The 19,322-nt window shown below is 50.6% G+C and overlaps 1 protein-coding gene across 2 annotated transcripts in view; it reads left to right on the forward strand.

Moving 5' to 3' along the window:
• LOC124967296 (sialic acid-binding Ig-like lectin 9) overlaps positions 1-6,267 on the forward strand; it is a 76,136-nt gene extending 69,869 nt beyond the window's left edge. For both annotated transcript variants that reach the window (XM_047529441.1, XM_047529440.1), the window contains 3 exons: positions 939-1,026; positions 1,376-1,457; positions 4,174-6,267. In XM_047529441.1, the coding sequence (XP_047385397.1) occupies positions 939-1,026; positions 1,376-1,457; positions 4,174-4,365 (362 nt within the window). In that variant the 3' untranslated portion in view covers positions 4,366-6,267. The remainder of the gene's footprint in view (positions 1-938; positions 1,027-1,375; positions 1,458-4,173) is intronic.
• Positions 6,268-19,322: the final 13,055 nt, after the last annotated feature.

The raw sequence follows: 19,322 nt of genomic DNA on the forward strand, positions 1-19,322 counted from the left end.
TCCTGGATGCCTAGGACCCTTGCCTGTGTGCCACCTTCCGTTGTCAACATCCCGCTCCAGAGTGGGTCATTTACTAGAGTCCATGAACCCCCATGGACACGTCACTGTCACCTGGAGTCCTCAGTTCTTGTCAGGGTCCACGCTGGGCGTTGTACATCTGTGGTTCTTCATGCAGCACCGTTGTACCATCACACAAAGAGCTTCGTTGCCCGAGAAATATCTTCGGGACCTTTCTTTTTTCCTGTCAGTCCTCATCCCTTGGCCTTGACCTCTGCCCCCAAATCAGCACCAACACCCTGTTCCCATTGGCATAGCATCTGGTCCCCTCACTGGGCAGCAGGACCCCAGCAGGGCAGGGGTGGTTCCCTCAGCAGCCCTCCAACTGTGCCCAGAGGCACACTCTGACCCTGGGTGTCCAGGTTCCTGGAGGCAAGCCAGGAAGACCAGGAGTATCGCCCAGGTCTGACTCCAAGGTCTGGCACCAATTCTGTGCCCCACTCTGCTTCTAGTCCCTTCTGCACGCTCAAGGACCACTCCGACACTGAGTGACAGGGTGCATGGAGAGTAGAAGAGGAGGCTAGGGAAGAAGGGAGTGATGAGGTCCAGCAGGGTCCTGCAGACTTCTCTGTCCCTGGCCCTGTCTCTAAAGGAAGTCCCTTGTAACTCATAGCTTCATGGTCCCACTGTGGCCAGGTGTGGGTTCTGTGGCATGGAGACCCTGGGTGGAGAGAAAGTGGGGTCCCGGGTCTGGACAAGAGCCTGGGGGTGAACAGGAGGCATTGGGTGAACTGTGTCCTTCGTCCTAAGACTGAAGTCTTCTGATGGGTGGGAAGACTTAGGGACTCAACCCCACATGGGAGGTGAGGGGCCCCTGGTGCTGGCGAGGAAGGCCTGTTTGTCAAAATTGGAGTTCACCCCAAGTCTCTTTTTATCTGCAGGGCATCATGGGACAGGGGTGATCTGGGGGGCCATCGGGGGAGCTGGCATCATGGCCCTGCTGGCGTTCAGTCTCTGTTTCATCTTCATGTGAGCCTCAGCTCTGGGTTGGGTATGGGTCAGGGTGGAGAAGGGGGACCTGGGGTTGGGGGAACTGGGGTTGGATGGACCTGGAGGGGTCGCGAGGGCCTGAGACCAAATTGGGGATGCAGAGACAGACAAGGCCACAGCCACTGGGCAAGCCTGTGTCTGACCCCAACCCCTGGCCTCAGACGGCCAGGAAGAGGGGGTAGAGAAGGGGACCTTGTTACAAAGTCCTATGTTGAAGGCCACAGGGCTACTGCTAACCTAAACGGCCATAGTCACTTACTCCAGGCTCATACCAGTGACCTCAGAGTCTGAGCAAACCAGACTCAAAGACCCCCACGTCTCCCATCAGAGTGAAGACCCACAGAAGGAAGGTGGCCAGGGCTGCAGAGGCCGTGAACGACACCCACCCTGCCATGGGGCCAGCCTCCCTGGTAAGTGACATGTGCACCCTGGGATCCAGTCTGCCCCCAGGGCGTCTCCCCAGGGTGGTCCAAGGTTGTGCCCCATCAGCACGCTGAGAACTGAGCTTGTCGCCTGTTCCTTTATTTAGAGTTTATGTTTTAGTGTTCAGACTTGGTAAGAACAGTCAATCAGGAGACAATGGCCACTTGAGAAGACAGTTTGTGACTCACAGTTTCAAAGAGAAATAGGCATGCCATGCCATGAAAGGCTACTCGTGGAAGCACAAGGGCTGGTCAAGAGGCAGAGAGAGGGGAAGATGTGGGCAGGAGTCCGTGTTGTGGTTTTCTTAGGAGGGCATGGGTGAGGCAGGGTGGGCACACTCAGGGGGTCAGGGCTGGCCGCTCTGATGTCAGCAGAGCCTGGGGGTTGTGGGTGTCTCTGACTGCCTCGTGCCTGGCCCTGGCTTATTATCGTACATAGGTGGTAATCCAGGGTGCAAGAGGTCCGTGAGGGTGTGGGTCTGGAGTTTGGATAGCTGGTTTGTAAGGGAAACGAACTCGTGGATACATCCTTTAACTCGCCCTAGAAACTGGCTCTCTGGGAGAGGCAGTGTCTCCGTGGTCCGCAAGGCGCTGACGTCAGAACCTCAGAAGTGCATGGCTAACACCCCTAAACACCCTTCATCTGGGGCTTCTCCATCTCTCTGATGGCACCCCTGTCTCCACAGCCCAACCAGAGACTGGGCCCCTTTCCACCTGCGTCCCCCATCCCTCCTCCTCGGCCCATAAGCACCAGAGTGTGTCCGTTCTTCTAAATCAGCCTGAGGCCCCCACTCCCTGGGAGCCAGCTCCGCTCCCCCCCCTGTCCTGCCACAGCCCCTGCCTCACAGGCCTCCTCCCAGCACATCAGCATGACCCGCACACAACGTCATCGTCCCACCACCCAAGGTTGAAAAGCACTGCTTCTCCAGGCTGCGGAAGAGGAGCCTCCAAGCAGCGTGGCCTGGCCTTGGGGGCAGGAAAGACAGGGCCACCTTCAGTGCTGCGCTCCACCACGCTGGCCCTTCCCTGTCCTCAAGTCCACCAAACCTTCTGTGCCTCAGAATCCGACTCAGCGGCCCTGACAGGGACAGACCCCATCAACCTGCCCAGCCCTGCTCCTCCTTTCAGCCCTGACCAACAGTGGCTGAAGTGGACGCCACCATGAGGGTTTGCCCACAGGGTCAGCCGCCGCCTGTGACATCACCCGTCCCTTCAAGTTCTCGGTGCTTGACCTCCTCTGCGTTTTCACAGCTTTGAAGTTGACATGAATTCATCCCAATTCTCGTCCATTTGCAGCAGAAGAGGGGCATGAACTGAAACCTACTTTCACCGACTGCAGTGCCAAGAGGGCCTGCGCAGGGCGTGGGAGAGGAGGCCGCGCAGGGGGCAGCACAGGTGCAGGGACGCCCTGGGGGGAGCTGGGCTCGGGGCCTCCAGAAGCAGCAGGTTTGCTAAGGGTGGCACGCTGCACGCCCGGCGGCCCCAGCACAGAGCTGCCCGCCTCCCGCTCACAGGAGAATGGACACTGAAGATGACTGACTCCCAGACGTCACAGCCACCCACAGGTGTCATAGGTGACACCACTGTGGTTCCCTGGGAAACCTCAGAAATGAATTGCCAGGGACTGAAACAGCCAACTCTGCATTTTCAAGCGAGGACACACCCTCATTTTGGCTTCTGGAGGTTTGTCTCTGGTGCCTCTGAGGCGGCCAGGTGGAGACGGGAAGTGCCTGGTGAGAGGCTGGAGCTCGGACGAGGGGTCCAGTGGACACAGAGTCAGGTCCGAGAGGGACGAAGCCAAAAGAAGAAAAGCGGCGACAGGAAAGCCCTGGAGCCCTGTGCCAGGGAGTGGGGACAGGAGGTGGAAGCAGCAAGCGGCGCGGAGGGAGCCCCTGGGGGAAGGAGCAGCGGCGGGAGCGCAGCGCCGGGAGGCGGAGCTTCGAGAAGGGGCGGAGAAGGGGACGTGGGCAGGGCCAGGCCCAGTGAGTGTCCGGGTCTGAGAAAGCACCTCTGGACAAAGCAGGTCGCAGCCTGCGGGGGAGGAAACCGCTGTGGACTGGAAAGCGTCCAGCGGGGAAGGGAGGAGAGGAAGTGGGGACCGTGGGTGTCCAGGGCGTGTCTGAGAAAGGCGGCTGGGAGTCCAGAGCCCAGAACTCGGCCTGCAGCAGAGGAAGGCTGCGTCTGCAAGCCTCTGCCTCCCCGGAGCACCGCTGAGTCTCCCAGGCCGCATGGGCTCCTCACACCTGGCGGTAGCTGCATTCCCACGGCCTCCCCATCTGAGCTCCACAAGGACAGGACTCCTGTGGTCCCCCTGTCCCCTGTCCTCTGCAGGTGTCTCCATTGACAATCGCGTGCTTATTAGAAATCCGTGTTCGTCCCCCTCTGACTCTGATGCCACAGGCTCACCCCTGCGTTGCCCGCTCCTGTGCTCTCAGTGCTGGGCACAGAGGGTCCAGGGATCTGGGTTGCCTTCCTGATCGGTGGATGCACCTCTCTGAGTTAGTTTCTCTGTACGATGGGCAGAACAGTGGGGTCTCCACAAGGTCTTGTGAATGCCGAGCAGCATTGGAAAGCAGCTAGGGATTCCTGTGTCTCCAGGCATTAGGCAACCTCAGGGAGGGAAGGAAGGGCACAGGAGGGTCCTGCCAGCCCCTCCACCTCCTGCAGCCCTGCCCTGCTGTGACCCTCTCTCCTCTCCACACAGGGGTGCCGGCAGGAGCCCCAGCTGCCTCGCCCTGCTGAGTCCTCAAGCTACTCAGAAGTGGCCTCCAGCTTGGTGTTGGAGCCGGAACCCAATTATGCCTCCCTCAGCTTTCACCGGGCCTCCCTCGGCCTTCAAGGGGCGAATCCTCAGGAGGACACCTCCACCCAGTACTCAGAGATCAGGATCCAGTGAGGAACCCACAGGACGCATATCCTTCTGGGGACCCAGAGGCTGATGACGGGAGACTTGACACCCCAGAGGCAGTGGGTGGGCCCATTTGAGTTTCCTGCTGTAATTACATTTTCTGAGACTTTGCCACCAGAGACCTGGATCAAATCTGTGTTCCCTCCTTGACTAACAGTGTGACACAGACAAGCCACTTTGTCCCTCCAGGTATCAGCTTCCAGGTCTGCAAGTGGTGTAACAGTGGCAGACACCTGTGGGAGCCCATGAACGTGCCTCCTGGTCCTTCCCAGCGGCATTGGTCCAGAGGCCCTGTGAGCACAGACACTGGGTCAGCAGCACAGCCTCCCTCGCTGTCCCCGCCCTGCCAGGGTTGCTCGCCCCACTTGACCTGCACCAATTCCCTCCCCTCCAAAAACTACCTTCTCCCCATCTCCCCTCTCCTACTAGGATTTCCCAAATCATTTATGTCCTGCTACAGGCACAATTGCATGCTAGCGTTTAGAGAACTTTCTAGAACTCAGAGCTGACCATAGGCAGCCGAAAACCTTGCCCTTCAGAATGAGCTCAAAGGCAGAGAAGATGGAAGCAGGAGCTCCTGTCCTTCTAAAAATCCCAGTTATAACAATGAGAGCTAGTTTAAGACCCAACAGCCCCAAATTCACCAAGCAGCACCCAAGCCATGACAGGGTAAAGCTTCATGCCATAAATTCATAAGAACCATTGAATAAGTGGTGGATGCTGGTGGTGTGTGAAAAGCACCCGCTGCCTAGGCGCCACTCCCCGGTCCTCAGAAGGGGCAGCGGGTCAGGCTTCTGCTCGGGCTGAGGCAGCCTGTGACCAGCGTGACTTCACTGCTGGAAAACTGGAAGGGGCTGTGAGACCTCTGCTCCCAAGAAGTTGGCGTCGACCCTTTTCCCCCTGCTCCTCCTGCTGTAGAGCAGCCATGAACCTGGAAATGGTGCAAGAGACAGAAGAGCTCTGGGAAGTGGGGAGAGGCCAGCTGGCTTGGAACCCCAGGCTGGAGGAGCAACATGGGAGCAGAGCATCTTCTGCTTTCCAGCCGCCACCACCCAACGGTGGCAAGTCCCTTGGGACCACCATGCCCAACCCCTGCCCAGCAGCAGAAGGCAGCCACCTGGCTCCTTGGGCTGTGCCTCCCTGGTAGAAGAGGATCGCCTCTGATGGCCTCAAGCAGGATGGATGTTTCCCCAAAGGGGTACCAATCGGAGCTGAGTGAGTGGCCACAAGTGGTCCCCTCCCCATCAGGCCTGAGCCATGGCACCTGACATTTCTGATCCTCAGTTTTCTTCTTTGTCAAATACATGAAGCTGGTGTGAAGTAACATGCTTAAAGGGGAAGTACCGAGGCCAGCAGAGGCCTCCTCAAGCACAGCCCCTTGCCTGTGCCCAGTCAGGCAGGACAGACTGACCTTGCTCTCAGAAACGGACATTGCAGAGGGAACACTGCTCAGCAGACCCCACCTCTGATGTCTGGTCCCCTGTGACTCCACGTGTGCCTCTGACACAGGCCTGGTCATCCCCTCCTGGGCCAGCACTGGGCTCCTCAGACTCTGGGGTCAGCCCCTTGCAGAGCTGGGCGGCCCCTGAGCTGGAATCCGGATCCTATTTCAGCACCACGGTCAGAGGCAGGCAGCACTCTGCAGGGATATCCCTGGGCCAGAGTGTGTCCTGGTGGATGGAGCATCCCTGAGGGGAGCCTTGGCCAGACTCTGGTGCAGAGGTGGGGGCCGGAGAGGGTCTGGCCACGCCCTGCCAATGAAGCTGGTCGTGGGTGTCCAGGACCCCCAGGGTGTGCTTCCATCCTGCTGAGGCTTCTTGACCCCTGTGGGTATTAGCTGGGGATTCATGCTGTCCTGAGGTGAGGGTGGATTAGTCAGGGACATCTCCAGTGACCAGGTGGGAGTGGCATGCTGTCTTGGGGCACCCTTGGTAGGAAGCATTCATCACTCACAGTGGCCTTTAGAGCACTTGCAAGACCTTGGGAGGAATAAGTTCCGCTGTCAGTGAGCAGCCCCCTCCCCGTGGCGAACACCCGCGGGGCTTCCTCCTCTCTCTCCGAGTTTATGTCCACTTTTCCCCTCAGAGGTGTCCCCTCTCTGTGTTCTCTCACATTTCTTTGGAGATCCCCAGTCCCTTGCTAGGTGGTCTCAAACACCACAAGGCTCCACCCCAGTGTCTGCCCAGATGCTTCCTGCACTTTCTCTCTAGCCCAGGCCATCCTGAGTCCCTGGGTCCTGAAGGGGCAGGAAGTCGGTGCTGCTGACAGGATTCTGAGACCTGGACACGGGAACACGTGTCCACATCCCCCGTGTGCACCTCTCTCGCTGGTCCTCGCCTGCTTGGGGCACCCACACGGGGCCAGCTTCCCCCTCACCCCTGGCCTCTCTGGATCTGCTGCACCAGGAGGCTGGGCACTGTCCCTGATGTCAGAGCACAGCTCAGACCAGGCAACGGGCACATGAACAGAGGCACACGTGGGTTTCCTCATTTATTCTATCAAAGGACGATGTTCCCCCAAGATGGGTAACATCATGACTGTCACACAGAGAGAAAGGTAACACATTGAAGATTTTATTTCACCCACTGCTGAGAGAACCACAAAGAACAGAAAGAACACAAAATTTTCAATAGGAGTTGTGAATGAATTATGAAACCAGTTCACTGTGGGATCCAAGAACCTCCAAGAGACAGAGTGTAGCAGCATGTTCTGGGCAGGAATGGTTTGCTTTCCTGTTATCTCTACATTACGGCATCGTAAAATAGACGAAGGCACAAAATGCTAGAATCAGATCACTGTGGAAGGGGATGCTCTGTAGAAAACATACTCTTCCCTTGGAGAAGCCATCTCATTTTGCATTTCTAAATTTCCTTATGATTCTTAAAGTACCTATTGAGCACCTAATGTATACCACACTTTTTTTTAGGAATGATTCAGCACTAAGTAGAAGAGATACAAAATCTTTCATGAGGTGTACAATTTAATAGTGAAAAAAATCAGGTAAATAATAAGTAGATCACATGTTATTCTGGTTGGTGACAAGAAGGCTGGAGTAAAACAAAATAGGAAATATATTACAGGGAATGAGGGATGGATTGGACTCTTCAACCAGTTGTCCATGGATCTCATCCCTGAACAACTAATATTTTCAAAGCACACAAAGCACACATAACACAGCAATCATGCAGATGCATACACAGTCCACATAAGCACACACACACAGACCACAGACAGACACACAATTCAGATATGCACAGAGATCATATAGCATGCACATACAGGCACACTTCAAAGGTACACACATATAAACAGGTACACCTCAAAATTCACACTTATTCCTCATGCACAGATGCACATACAAATGAGATACCTACACACCTCAGACACAACACAGAGACCCCAAACACACAAAAGTATACACACATAACCCCGACACGTACAAAAAGACCATGGACACACATGTGGACACACATGTAAACACTCATGCACGGACACATATACACCTCAGACACTGGTGTGTACACCACATGTGCACACACACCAACAGACACAAACAGGGACCACAGATACCTACACACACACACACTACAGATGCACAACCCCTCGTCATGGGCCTGCTCACACCCCACACACAATAGGCAACAGTCACCCTGTGTCCTGAGCGGCCCCTCCCCTCTCCCCTGGGAACCTGGAGCTCTGGTCGTCAGGCCAACCAGATCCAACGTCCTGGCAGGAGAGGAACAGGCATAACCGTGCCTCTGGCCACTGTCTGCCCCTGGGGTGACTTAGCTCTCCGTGCCCGGCTTCCCTGCACACTGACCCACCGTCCTCCTCTTCCTGCTGCCCGAGAGCTGCAGGCCCATGGCCTCGCCACCCTGGGTGCTGGCCCCACCTCGGCATCAGCTGCACACTCACTCAGAATGACCAGGGCAGGTTGGACAGGGCCAGGCGGCTTTCTCGGGAATGCGGGATGGGACAAGTCAGGTCAGGTGAGAGGGGAACTGGGCCATCTGGTGTCTGTGGGAAGTAGAGAGGCCTGAGGCAGAGAAGGGTGGACTTGGGTCACAGGTCAGCAGGTCGTGTGACCTTCCCTGGAGCTGTGTGATGGTGGAGAGAACTGTCAGGCTGAAGGTGTCCTGTGAGTGCCACACCAGGATGCCCAGAGGCTCCACAGAACCTGATCATCAATGTGTTCTGGAGAGATGGCACAGGTAGGCACAGCCTCTCCTCCCTGGGGGTGTGGAAGAGGTGGGGACTGGTTTTGCTTCAGAGAAGAGGAGGGTTTCAAAGCTCAGGAGGAAGGCTCAGACCAGGTGGAGGGCGAGCAAAGGTGGGAATCCCACACCCATTATGACCTTACAAATTACATCCTCCTGCTGACCCCAAGGTACCCCAAGGCCACTTCAACTCTCACCTGTGCCAGGGCTACATTCTTGTCCCAAAATTCTGTCCTCATTCTCCTTAGGATCTCAACCCTGCCTGCTTCCCTTCAATCATGTAATGTTATTATTTTTTTTTATAATAATAAGCATACAATTTGTCTTAGTCTGTTTGAGCTGCTATAACAAAATATTCTACATGGGTGACTTCAAGAACAGAAATTTATTTCTCATGTTCTGTGGGCTGAATGTCCAAGTTCAAGGTGCTGGCCCATTTGGTTCCTGGTAAGAGTTCTCTTCCTGGCTTTTAGATGACCATCTTCTCCCTTTCCTGTCCTACCCCATGGAGAGAGCAGAACCAGGCTCTCTGGTGCCCTTCTTATTAGTCCTATCCTGAGGGCTCCACTCCCATGGCCTCACTCATACCAGTTACCCTGCAAAAGCCGTGTCTCAAAATACCATCATTTTGCGGGTTAGGGCTTCAACACGTGGATTTTAGGAAAATAGAATTCAACACACAGGAAAATTTAGTAAGAATAAGATAACCCTCACATCTTGGCTATCCTTTCATAGGTAACCTTTGTGTGTACATTCAGATACACACTTGTACACACACACACACACACACACACACACACTTCCTATACACACTGTTGGCATATTTTTTAAAAGTTTATTTCATTTTTTTGCAGTGATGAGGATAAAACCCTGGGCTTTGTATATGCTAAGCAAGCACCATACCACCAAGCCACATCACCAGCCCCTTTCTTATTTTTAAATAAATTTTTCATTTTGGGGTGATTTTATATTTACAGAAAAGTTGCCAAGATGGTGCAGAGAGTTTCTACAAATCCCTCACCCAGCTGCCCTGGTTGTCAAAATCTGATCACCAGGGCACACTGCCACATGAGGAGGTGACAGTGGTACATGTACTGGGCAGGGAGGAGATTGTTGTCTACGTCTAGCTCTAATTTACCACCAGACGTGATTCCAGGCCTGTCAGTCACAGGATCTTGTGGAACAGGTCTTGTCCTTCCATCCTGCAATCTCTCATGTCCCAATTGAGGATCCTCTCTATTTCTGTGAGGGGTCGCTGAGCCACTTCCTGATCTTGTGAGTCCTCCCTGTAAGCTCAGGGGCATGGTTAGTGGCCAAATAAAATTGGACAGAAAGCAGCTGAAGCAAACTTTATTGGAATTTCGCTCTCGGGCGAAATTCCCAGCCCCCCAGGGTACAGGTCAGGGTAGGGAGCCAGAGAAAATCACATGCGGCCCCAGCTGCCCAGGGTCTTTATAGGCCGGAATGGGTGGGGGTCCTGCTGAGTGACAGGTGGAGGTAAGGGTCAGTGGAGTTTTCCTGCCTGTTTGATTGGTTCCCATGTGGTGCACTGCCCTCTGCCTTAGTTGCTCCACTCTCCCTCATATAGTCGCCCAAATTCCAACCTAACAGTCCCCTCCTCCTCCTGCTTCCCTGGGGCTGTGAGTGCCCTGGTACTGTATAAGGTGCCTCAAGACCCAGTGACAAAGTTGTCTCCACTTGAGGCTTCTTCAAGTCCTTCCTATCATCCTGGGAAAATTCTAGAACTCCCTCCTCTTGGATCCCATTCATCTCTTCTCCATAGCTGTAGTCACAGGATCTAGAGACTGTCTAAATTGTCTTAGGGAAACCAAGAAAGAACAATGGGTAAACCTTTAAACCCCTCTGTAACAGCCTCAATGTGGGAAAAAACCAAATGCCCATCAACTGATGAGTGCATAAATAAACTGTGACCGTCCATATGATGGAGTATCACTCAACCATAAAAAAGGACTGAACACTGACGTCCCCTCCAGCGTGGATGAATCTCAAAAATGTATGATGCTATATGAAAGAAGCCAGACATGAGTGATCACATATTGTATGATTACAATAATAGGAAATGTCCAGAGTAGGTAAATCTATGGAAATGGAAATTAAATTGGTGGCTTCCAGGAGCTGGAGGAGGAGGAAATGAACAGTGGCTGCTGAGTGGATACAAAAGCTCTCCTTCTGAGGTTCTGAAAATGTTTTGCAACTAGATAGAGGTGGATGCACAACATCACAACTGTACTAAATGTCATTGAGCTGTTTGCTTTAAAATGGTTCATTTTATGTTATGTGGATTTTGCCTCAATTAAAAAAAATAACAGGTCGGGCACAGTGGCATGTGCCTGTGATCTGTGCTGTGGGAGACTGAGGCACAAGTATCACAAGTTCAAGGCCAGTATCACAAGTCAGGGCCAGCAATAAGGGAGGCCCTCAGCAGCTCAGCAGGACCATGCCTCAAAATAAAAATTAAAAAGGGCTGGGGATGTGGCTCAGTGGTAAAGTGCCTCTGGGTTCAATCCCAAGAACCAAAATGTGTGTCTCAAGGACTTAGGAGTGGGCACGTGCCATCTGGTGTAGAGTCTAGGGCACGGTGACCCTCCAGCAACAGTCAGCTTCGGGGGACTGGTCAAAGTGCATTCAGCTGAGTGCCACATGCTGCTGAGGTCATTGTTCAGTTTTCTAAATGACTGTGTTAGTCAGCTTTTCGATGCTGTGGCCAAAACACTTGACAAGAACAGCTTAGAGGAGGAGAAGTTTATTTGGGAGTCACAGTTGCCAAGGTTAAGTCTATGGGCCTGAGGTGAGGTGGGACATCATGGCAGAAGCGCGCAGTGGAGGAAAGCAGCTCGTCCCATGGCAGAGGAAAGCAGTGAGAGGGCAGAGCCAGGGAGAACGTATGATCCCCAAAGGCACGCCCCAGGGACCTGCTTCCTCCAGCCACGCCCCACCGGCCTACCCGTTGGAATCATGCATCCACCGCATGGATTAGGGTGCACGGTCACAATCAGATCATTTCACCTGTGGACAATCTGCATTGCCACATGAGGTTTCTGGGGAACACTTCATATCCAAACCATAAAAGTCACCTTTAGGTACCAGCTGTATGCTGTTCTCCACCTGCACCCTGATCCACTGGACTTCCAGGTGGTCACAGGGGAAAAGCTGATGTTCCAGTTAGCAAATGAGAAGTAACGTTTAGACTAAAGTTTCTAAAAGGAGAAGTTGGCATTTGCATGGCAAGCGTTTTGTTTCGTTTCTCCTTCTGCCTCACGGTCTGTTTCCATGAGTCACCAAGTTCTGGGTCTGTGCTCTCTTCCCCACCTCCAAGTCCAAGTCGTGTCCTCTCTTCCCCCGACCATTCCTAGTTTTCTCCGGAGCCTCCAGGCTCCCCCTCACCCCTCTAGCCCATTGCCCACATCAGCAAAGGGAGCTTCCTAATGGTCCCCTCCGGCCCCGTCCTTCCCTGCTGAACGCCCCTCAGTGAGCCACTGGGGACTCCTCTCAATCTCGCCCTCACCACCTGAGCCCTTGTCTTAGCCTCTTCACCTGTCAGTCCCATCCCACTGCAATCTCCCTTTCTCGGTCTTTGCAGGACACACTCAACTCTGGTCAGATTGCACCTCCCCACCGAGCCGCGCCCCTGCCCCTCCCCCCCTGCACTTTCCCACAGGTTGGACTGGAGGGGGTTCGGCAATCTCAGCGCCATTCCATTTGAGCATTTGGGACCAGGTGATTCTTCGGCGTGGTGGGCTGTCCTGTGCATTGTGGGAGCTGAGTAGAATCCCTGGCTTCTACCCATAAGATACAGGTCATTTCCTCTGTCCAGTATTGACAAGCAAAAATGTCTCCTGATGGTGCTAAATATTCATTTGGTGTCAAATAAAAGAATGAATTCCATGCTGGGAGGGAGCCTCCTGCCTCACTTTCTCCACTTCTTCCTTTTGAGATCACCACAAATACCATTAGCTCACTCCCTGTCTGGTTTCAAAACAATAAAACAATTAAATGCATTTGGTTCCTTCTCATCACATCCATGAAGGAAACCTTGGGGAATGACTGGGTTCTCCTGTTTCTTTGCTTTCCATGCTTTTGCCACATGCCTGGTATATGCCACACCCCAGGAACATCGGAGGAAGGAGTCACAGTGCTTGCCTTACCTTAAGAGATCAGCTTAGGTACTACATGCCTGTAATCCCAGCAACATGGGAGGCTGAGGCAGGAGGATTGCAAGTATGAGGCTAGCCTCAGCAAAATTAGAGAGGCCCTAAGCAACTTAGCAAGACCCTGTCTCAAAATAAAAAAATTAAAAAGGCTCAGTGGTAAAAGCATGTCTGGGTTCAATTTCCAATACAAAACCAAAAAGCTTAGGCACATTAAAATTTTAAGAGTTTGTTTACAGAGCAGTGACTCCTGAGTCAGGTAGTGCCAGACCACTTTTAGAAGGCATTCATGAAAACAAAGCAAATAGAAATATTTGATTTGGTGTAGGTGAAACCAAACTTTAAGTGTCCATAAAGTTCCTACTTAAATAATGGTTAGCAAGCTGAGCATGCAAGTGCACGCCTGTAATCCAAGCTACTGGGGAGGCTGAGGCAGGAGGACGGCAAGTTCAAAGGCAGCCTCAGCAACTTAGTGAGACCCCATCTCAAAAAGACAAAAGTGCTAGGGATGTGACTCAGTGGTTAAGGACCCCTGGGTTCAATCCCCAGTCACCCCCACACACACCTGAAAAAGGACAGTTGGTTTCTTCTGAAAAGTCTTCAGTTTGAGGTTAGCTGACAGTTTCTGGTTGGTTAACCCCAAGCTTCATTGTCCTGGGATACAACCATTCACACTGACTTGGTGTTTATTTTCTTTACCTTGAAACCCAAGGTGCCAGAGCCAGAGAGCCAGATCTGGGAACACTAATGGTTTCCCAATAATTATTTCTAACAATTGGTTGGACTGAAATTCATGGGTGTTTGGGGTTTGGGGAAGGGACAGAAATAGGTAACTTACTAAAACACAATGTGATGAGGTTTCTGTAAATATAAGCATAAGCTAAAAGCACCCAGAAACCACTTCAGACGCGAAAACTCACGCAAGAGATTTTATTAAGAAAACAGGCAGAGTGTCTCCCTGCAGCAAGACAGAGGGAAAATGAGAGGAAAAGAGAGAGAGAGAGAGCATGCCCATGCAAGAGAGAGAGAGAGAGAGAGAGAGAGAGAGAGAGAGAGAGAGAGAGAGAGAGAAAGCTGGAAGGAGAGAGCATGAAAGCCAGGAAGGAGAGAGAGAGAAAATGCCAGGGGAGCTATTCTTAAGTAGTTTGCAGGCTAATAACAGACCAATGACTGATGAGAATGTTCGCGGGCTGACAATTGGACCAATGACTGATGAGAATGTTCACAGGCTGACAATCTGGACCAATGACTGATGAGAATGTTCACAGGCTGACAATCTGGACCAATGACTGATGAGAATGTTCACAGGCTGACAAATGGATCAATAGCTGGCTGGAATGTTCACAGACTGACAATCTGGGTTGTAAAATGGTGTGGGGGAGGGAGAATAATAGCAGATCTGATGCCAACATAAGCTACTAAACAGGTAATTAGGGCCAGAGGCTCAAGGGTAAGAGCTCTTCAGCATGGGAAGTGTTCAATCCAACTAAGAGATCTCTGAAGTAAGGGCTTGTTGAACTGCACAGATGCTAGCCCAAAGTGAGAGAATTGGTCCTGAGACAAATTCCTGAGGCCACCAGCATCATGACCAGATGGCAGTCAGAAAAATGTCCACCACATCTAAAGCACTAGGGAGTTTTTAAGTGAGGAGAAGAAATGTAAATCATTTACCCTGAATTTTCATTGGCTATAGATGTGAGGGACATGACAACCCAAAGCAGGAAGGATCCTGGGACAGGAGTTCAGTCCAGAGAGGGAAGATTTTGCTGCTTCTAGATTGGTTGGATCTAAAAGCAGAAGTACGTCGCCTTGATGGGCGTCGCCTTGATGGGTGTCTTCAATATACAGGAGAGGGGTGTGGAGCCGGTTCCTCCTTTTTCTTCGTTGATTTAGCTTGAAATGGTCAAGGTCATAAACTTCCCTTGTCTCTTTCCTCCTCCGTTCTCTAGCCTGTGGCTTAATTAGAACATCTCAGAAGTCCATTCTTGTCAGAAGAAAGTTGGAAGAGTTTCCTAGAAGAAGCTCCTTCCCAGTTGCACCTTGACGGGGAAAGCAGGAGTTGGCCAAGCAGAGAAAAGCAAAGAAGCCCCGGTACTGTAACATCAGGTACCTCCAGAGAGCCACCTGTGTCTGTGCTCCAAAGGCCATGGCAGCTGGGATGAGGGTCTGGACTCACCCTCCAGTCTCATGTAAAGGACAAATCTGGACTCAGATAGAAAGAGATTTTATTCAACAGGAGTATTGTGCTGGAGGGTGGGCAGGAGGACCCCTGTTTGCTATAAAACAGGTCTTCATCGATTTTATAAAGTTGAAATTGTGCACAGCATCTTTTCCTCTCATGATGAAATGAAACTAGAAATCAATAACAAGAGGAAAGCCAGGAAATTCAGATGTATGTGAAAATTGTACAACAAATCTTAAACAACCCATGGGCCAAAGAAGAAGTCACAAGGGAAATGAGGAAATTCCTTGAGAGGAATGGGCAGTGAACCCAACATGCTGAAATCCCCGGTCCAGGGAGGCAGTGCTGAAAGAGAGAGAGGTACAGCTGTAAACGCTGACCCTGATGAAGGGAGGTCTCAAATCAATAACCTGAGGCTGGGCAAAGAGTGAACAATACAAAAGCCAACAGGGGGAGTAGCCAAGATTAGCACAGAAACAACCGAAAGAGGGAATAGAAAGACAAGAGAGAAAATCAAGTAAATAAAAATTTGGTTCTTAAAAAAAAAAAAAAAATCAACAAAATTGACCAAAATTGATCTTGTAGCTAGACTGACCAAGAAAAACAAAAATCTCAAACCATGAAAGTCGTAAATGAAAATGAGGATACTGCTACTGACTTTACAGAAATGAAAACAATCATGGGAGTACTTCAGACAGTCATACACAGGTGACTCAATACAACCTTGGTGAAAGGACAAGTTCCTAGAAACCTGTAACCACACAGGCTGAGTCATGAAGAAACAGACTGAGTAGACCTCACGCTGGCAAGAAAATGGAATCCATAATCCAAGACCTCCAGCCACACCAGTCCTGGACGAGACGGTGTCACCGGTCACTCCACCGGACATGTAGAGTTAACACGAATCCTTCTTGATCTCCTCCATAAAACCGTGGAGGCCAGCATTATACTGAGGACAATGCCAGGCACAGGCACCACAGGAAAAGAAAACTGCAGACCAACAGCTCTCAGGAACGTCGATGCCAGCATCCTCACCACAACACACCAAGCTGAATCCAGTGTCCTTTGACGCATACACTCAAAAATGGTCAAAATCATAATTATTATCTTATGTATATTTTATCAAAAATTCTTAAAAAGAATATTGCACCACATTCATGATAAATTCACCCCAAACTTTTCCATAAGTTCAATAAAACTCCAATCAAAATTCTGGCAGTTGTGTGTGCTGGGGAGAACTTGCAAGCTGATTCAAAAGTTATAAGAAAATGCAAAATAGCTTAAAGAAAGAAGATTCTTATGGGGGCGGTACAGGGGATTGAACTCAGGGACACTCAGCCACTGAGCCACATCCCCAGTCCTATTTTGTATTTTATTTAGGGACAGGGTCTTACTGAGTTGCTTAGCACCTAGGTTTTGCTGAGGCTGACTTTTAACCTGCAATCCTCCTGCCTCAGCTCCTGAGTCGCTGGGATTACAGTCATGCGCCACTGCACCCAGCAGAAACATGAAATTCTTGAAGTAACAAAAAGTTGGAAGCCTGAAAATGCCTGGCTTCAAGACTTGGATAAAGTTAAAACAACTTAGACACTGGTTTTGGTAGAAGCATAGATAAAGACCCACAAATACAGAGAACTGAAGGATGACTGAGGTGCAGAAGGTTTTCAGGGGAGAAAATGTGTTTTCAATAATTGGTGTTGAAGTCATTAGATATTTATACAAAAGAGGAGTAACCTTGATCCATATTTCATATCATACCCAAATATCAATTTGGTATATATAATAATCTTAAGCATGTCTAGTAAAACAATAAAGCTTCCAGAAGAAGCAAAGATGAATAGTTTACAACCTAGGGGAGGCTCATATTTCTTAAACAGTACACGAAAATCACTAACCACTATTTTTTAAAAATGTTAAATTGGATTTCATTAAAACTAAGAACTTCTCTCAATATAAAAATCATTCAAGTCAGATGTGGTGGCACACATCTGTAATCCAAGTGACTTAGGAGGCTGAGGCAAGAGGATTGCAGGTATGAGGCTAGCCTCAGTAAAATTAGCAAGGCCCTAAGCAACTTAGCAAGACCCTGTCTCAAAATAGAAAATAAAAAGAGTTGGAGATTTAGCGTACTCAGTAGTAAAGTATGCCTGGTTTTAATCCCCAGTATCAAAAAAAAAAAAAACTAACACTGAGAGAGTGAAGGCAGGCAAAGATGAAGATATTTGCAAGGTGTATATCTAAACAAAGAATTCATATCCATCTATATAATTTCTATAAAAAAGAAAAATTAAAAATAAAAAACCTAAATTTTATTTTAATGAATATAGAGCTTACACAGGTACCCCCGCCTTACACACACATAGTTCAATGAGAATATGAAATAACATTACCCCTCAAGGAAATGCAAATTTAAACCAGGGTAAGACTCTAATACACACACACACACACACACACACACACACACACAAAATGGCTAAAAGACTGGCTTTCATACATGTTGGCAGGGATATGGAGCACATGGAACTCTTCTGCACTGGGGGTGGGACTGTCACCTGTTCATTCACATCGACGACATCTTGCGAAGTGAACTATGTGCCTAAACTATGAAACCCCGAGGCCCTGCCCCCACATACTTGCCATGATTAGATGACCGTTCATGGATGAATATGATGCACCTCAGTATTTCAAGCCTGGAGGACACAACCAGGAAATATAGTGACAAAACTTTCTGCCTACATGAGCTTATGTCCTGGTGGGACAGTGAGAGGATAAAAAACACAGTTGATCAGCATAATGTTTTGAAAATGTGTAATGGATCAAAAAGCATACAATGGGTAAAGCATAAGAGATTAAGCGGAATGGGTGGGGTGTGCTTTCATGAGTGTGATCAAGAAAGGCCTCGCCGAGTGAAAACTGCCACTGTAACTCCCAGGACTCCACCAGCCACAGCTGCTGATGGGTTCCATCCCACAGGTCACAAAGAGAGGCGGGGCAAGCAGGCTCAGCTCCTGATTGGCTCTGGTGACTGTGCCTCAGCTCCATGAGGCACGTGCTCCATCTGCCTGACTGGCAGGAGGAGGAGTAGGCGTATACAGCTGCTGATTGGCTGCAGAAAAGGCCACTCAGCCACTGATTGGCTGCAGGGCAGGCGTGCCCTCGGCCGCCTTCCCGGCACCGCAACGGTTGGTGGCTGGTCTCTGGGCTCATCTGGTTTGTGGCGTCCCTGGAGTAGCAGCGGGGACCTGCGTGGGGCTCCGCAGACTGGATTCCAGGAGGTGGGGCTGCTCTCCAACAGGCGGTTGTAGTTGGTGATCCAGCCATGGACCATCGAAGCCCCGCACCGAAGTCCCGCAGGCCTGTCGGGGGTACACGGGCAGCTGAGAGAGCGGACCCCTGGTCAGTTCACCTGGAGCCCCTCTTTGTTCTCCCGGGCAACCTGTCACCTGGTCGGCCTGCCTCCACATCAGTTCCCTGGTAGGCCTGTTTCCAAATCAGTCACCTGGTTGGCTGGTAGGGCAGCAAGTGAGTCACAGTCTGTTGATAAGGCAACCAGAAGTGTGTCAGTTAAGGATCAGGTTAGTGCCCTTATGAGTCAATGATCAGCCCCCTTGTAAATCAGTTAATCAGTTATTGAGACAATTCGCCCCTTCATGCCCTGGTTGTGAGTGGGTTAGACACCACTAAATCAGTCTCTTAGTAAAAGGCACTCAGTTATTTATCTCACAGTTATCCCATGTGTAAGGCCGAATTCAGTGTTAGCCTTAGATTTCTCTAGTTTTGCCATTAATATAAGAAAAACTGAAGTATCCAGAAGTCAGTGCTTCCCTTATAAAGCCAGGAAAGGCATTTCCACCATCCCCCTCCCCTAAAGAAATACACAGATGCAAGTGTGCTGAAGACAAAGACTACCTAGAGCCCTTGGAACAACAGACCAAGGTAAATGAGCAAAGGGATGGTCAGAAGCCTGGCAGAGAGGAACAAGAAGAACTCAGAGTTTTAAAACTAGGTTGATCATTACATCTTCAGTAATAAAACCCACTCACGTGATAGATGAGAAAAAGGAAAACAAGAGAGGAAAAAATACTTGATCCAAGTTCTTCAGTGACTTACTGGCAAAGCCTGAGCCAGAACCCAGACAAGGTTCATTCCAACATCCAAAATGAGGTTTTAAATTATGGAAGCAGAAGAAAAAAAAGAAGAAAGAAGAAAGCAAGCATGTGTTTGGTGTGGAGAGGCCCCTGACTGAGAAGCTTGGGCAGAATCTTCTTCATGTGAGCAGAAGCAAGGGTAGTCGGTTTTGACATGTGAGGGTTAAGCTCTGGAGGCAAACTCCACTCTGAGAACTCCCGTAAATATGGAGAAATATGGGATAGGAAA

The sequence above is a fragment of the Sciurus carolinensis genome, chromosome 16 (assembly GCF_902686445.1).
Source record: "Sciurus carolinensis chromosome 16, mSciCar1.2, whole genome shotgun sequence".
NCBI classification, from domain to species: Eukaryota; Metazoa; Chordata; class Mammalia; order Rodentia; family Sciuridae; genus Sciurus; species Sciurus carolinensis.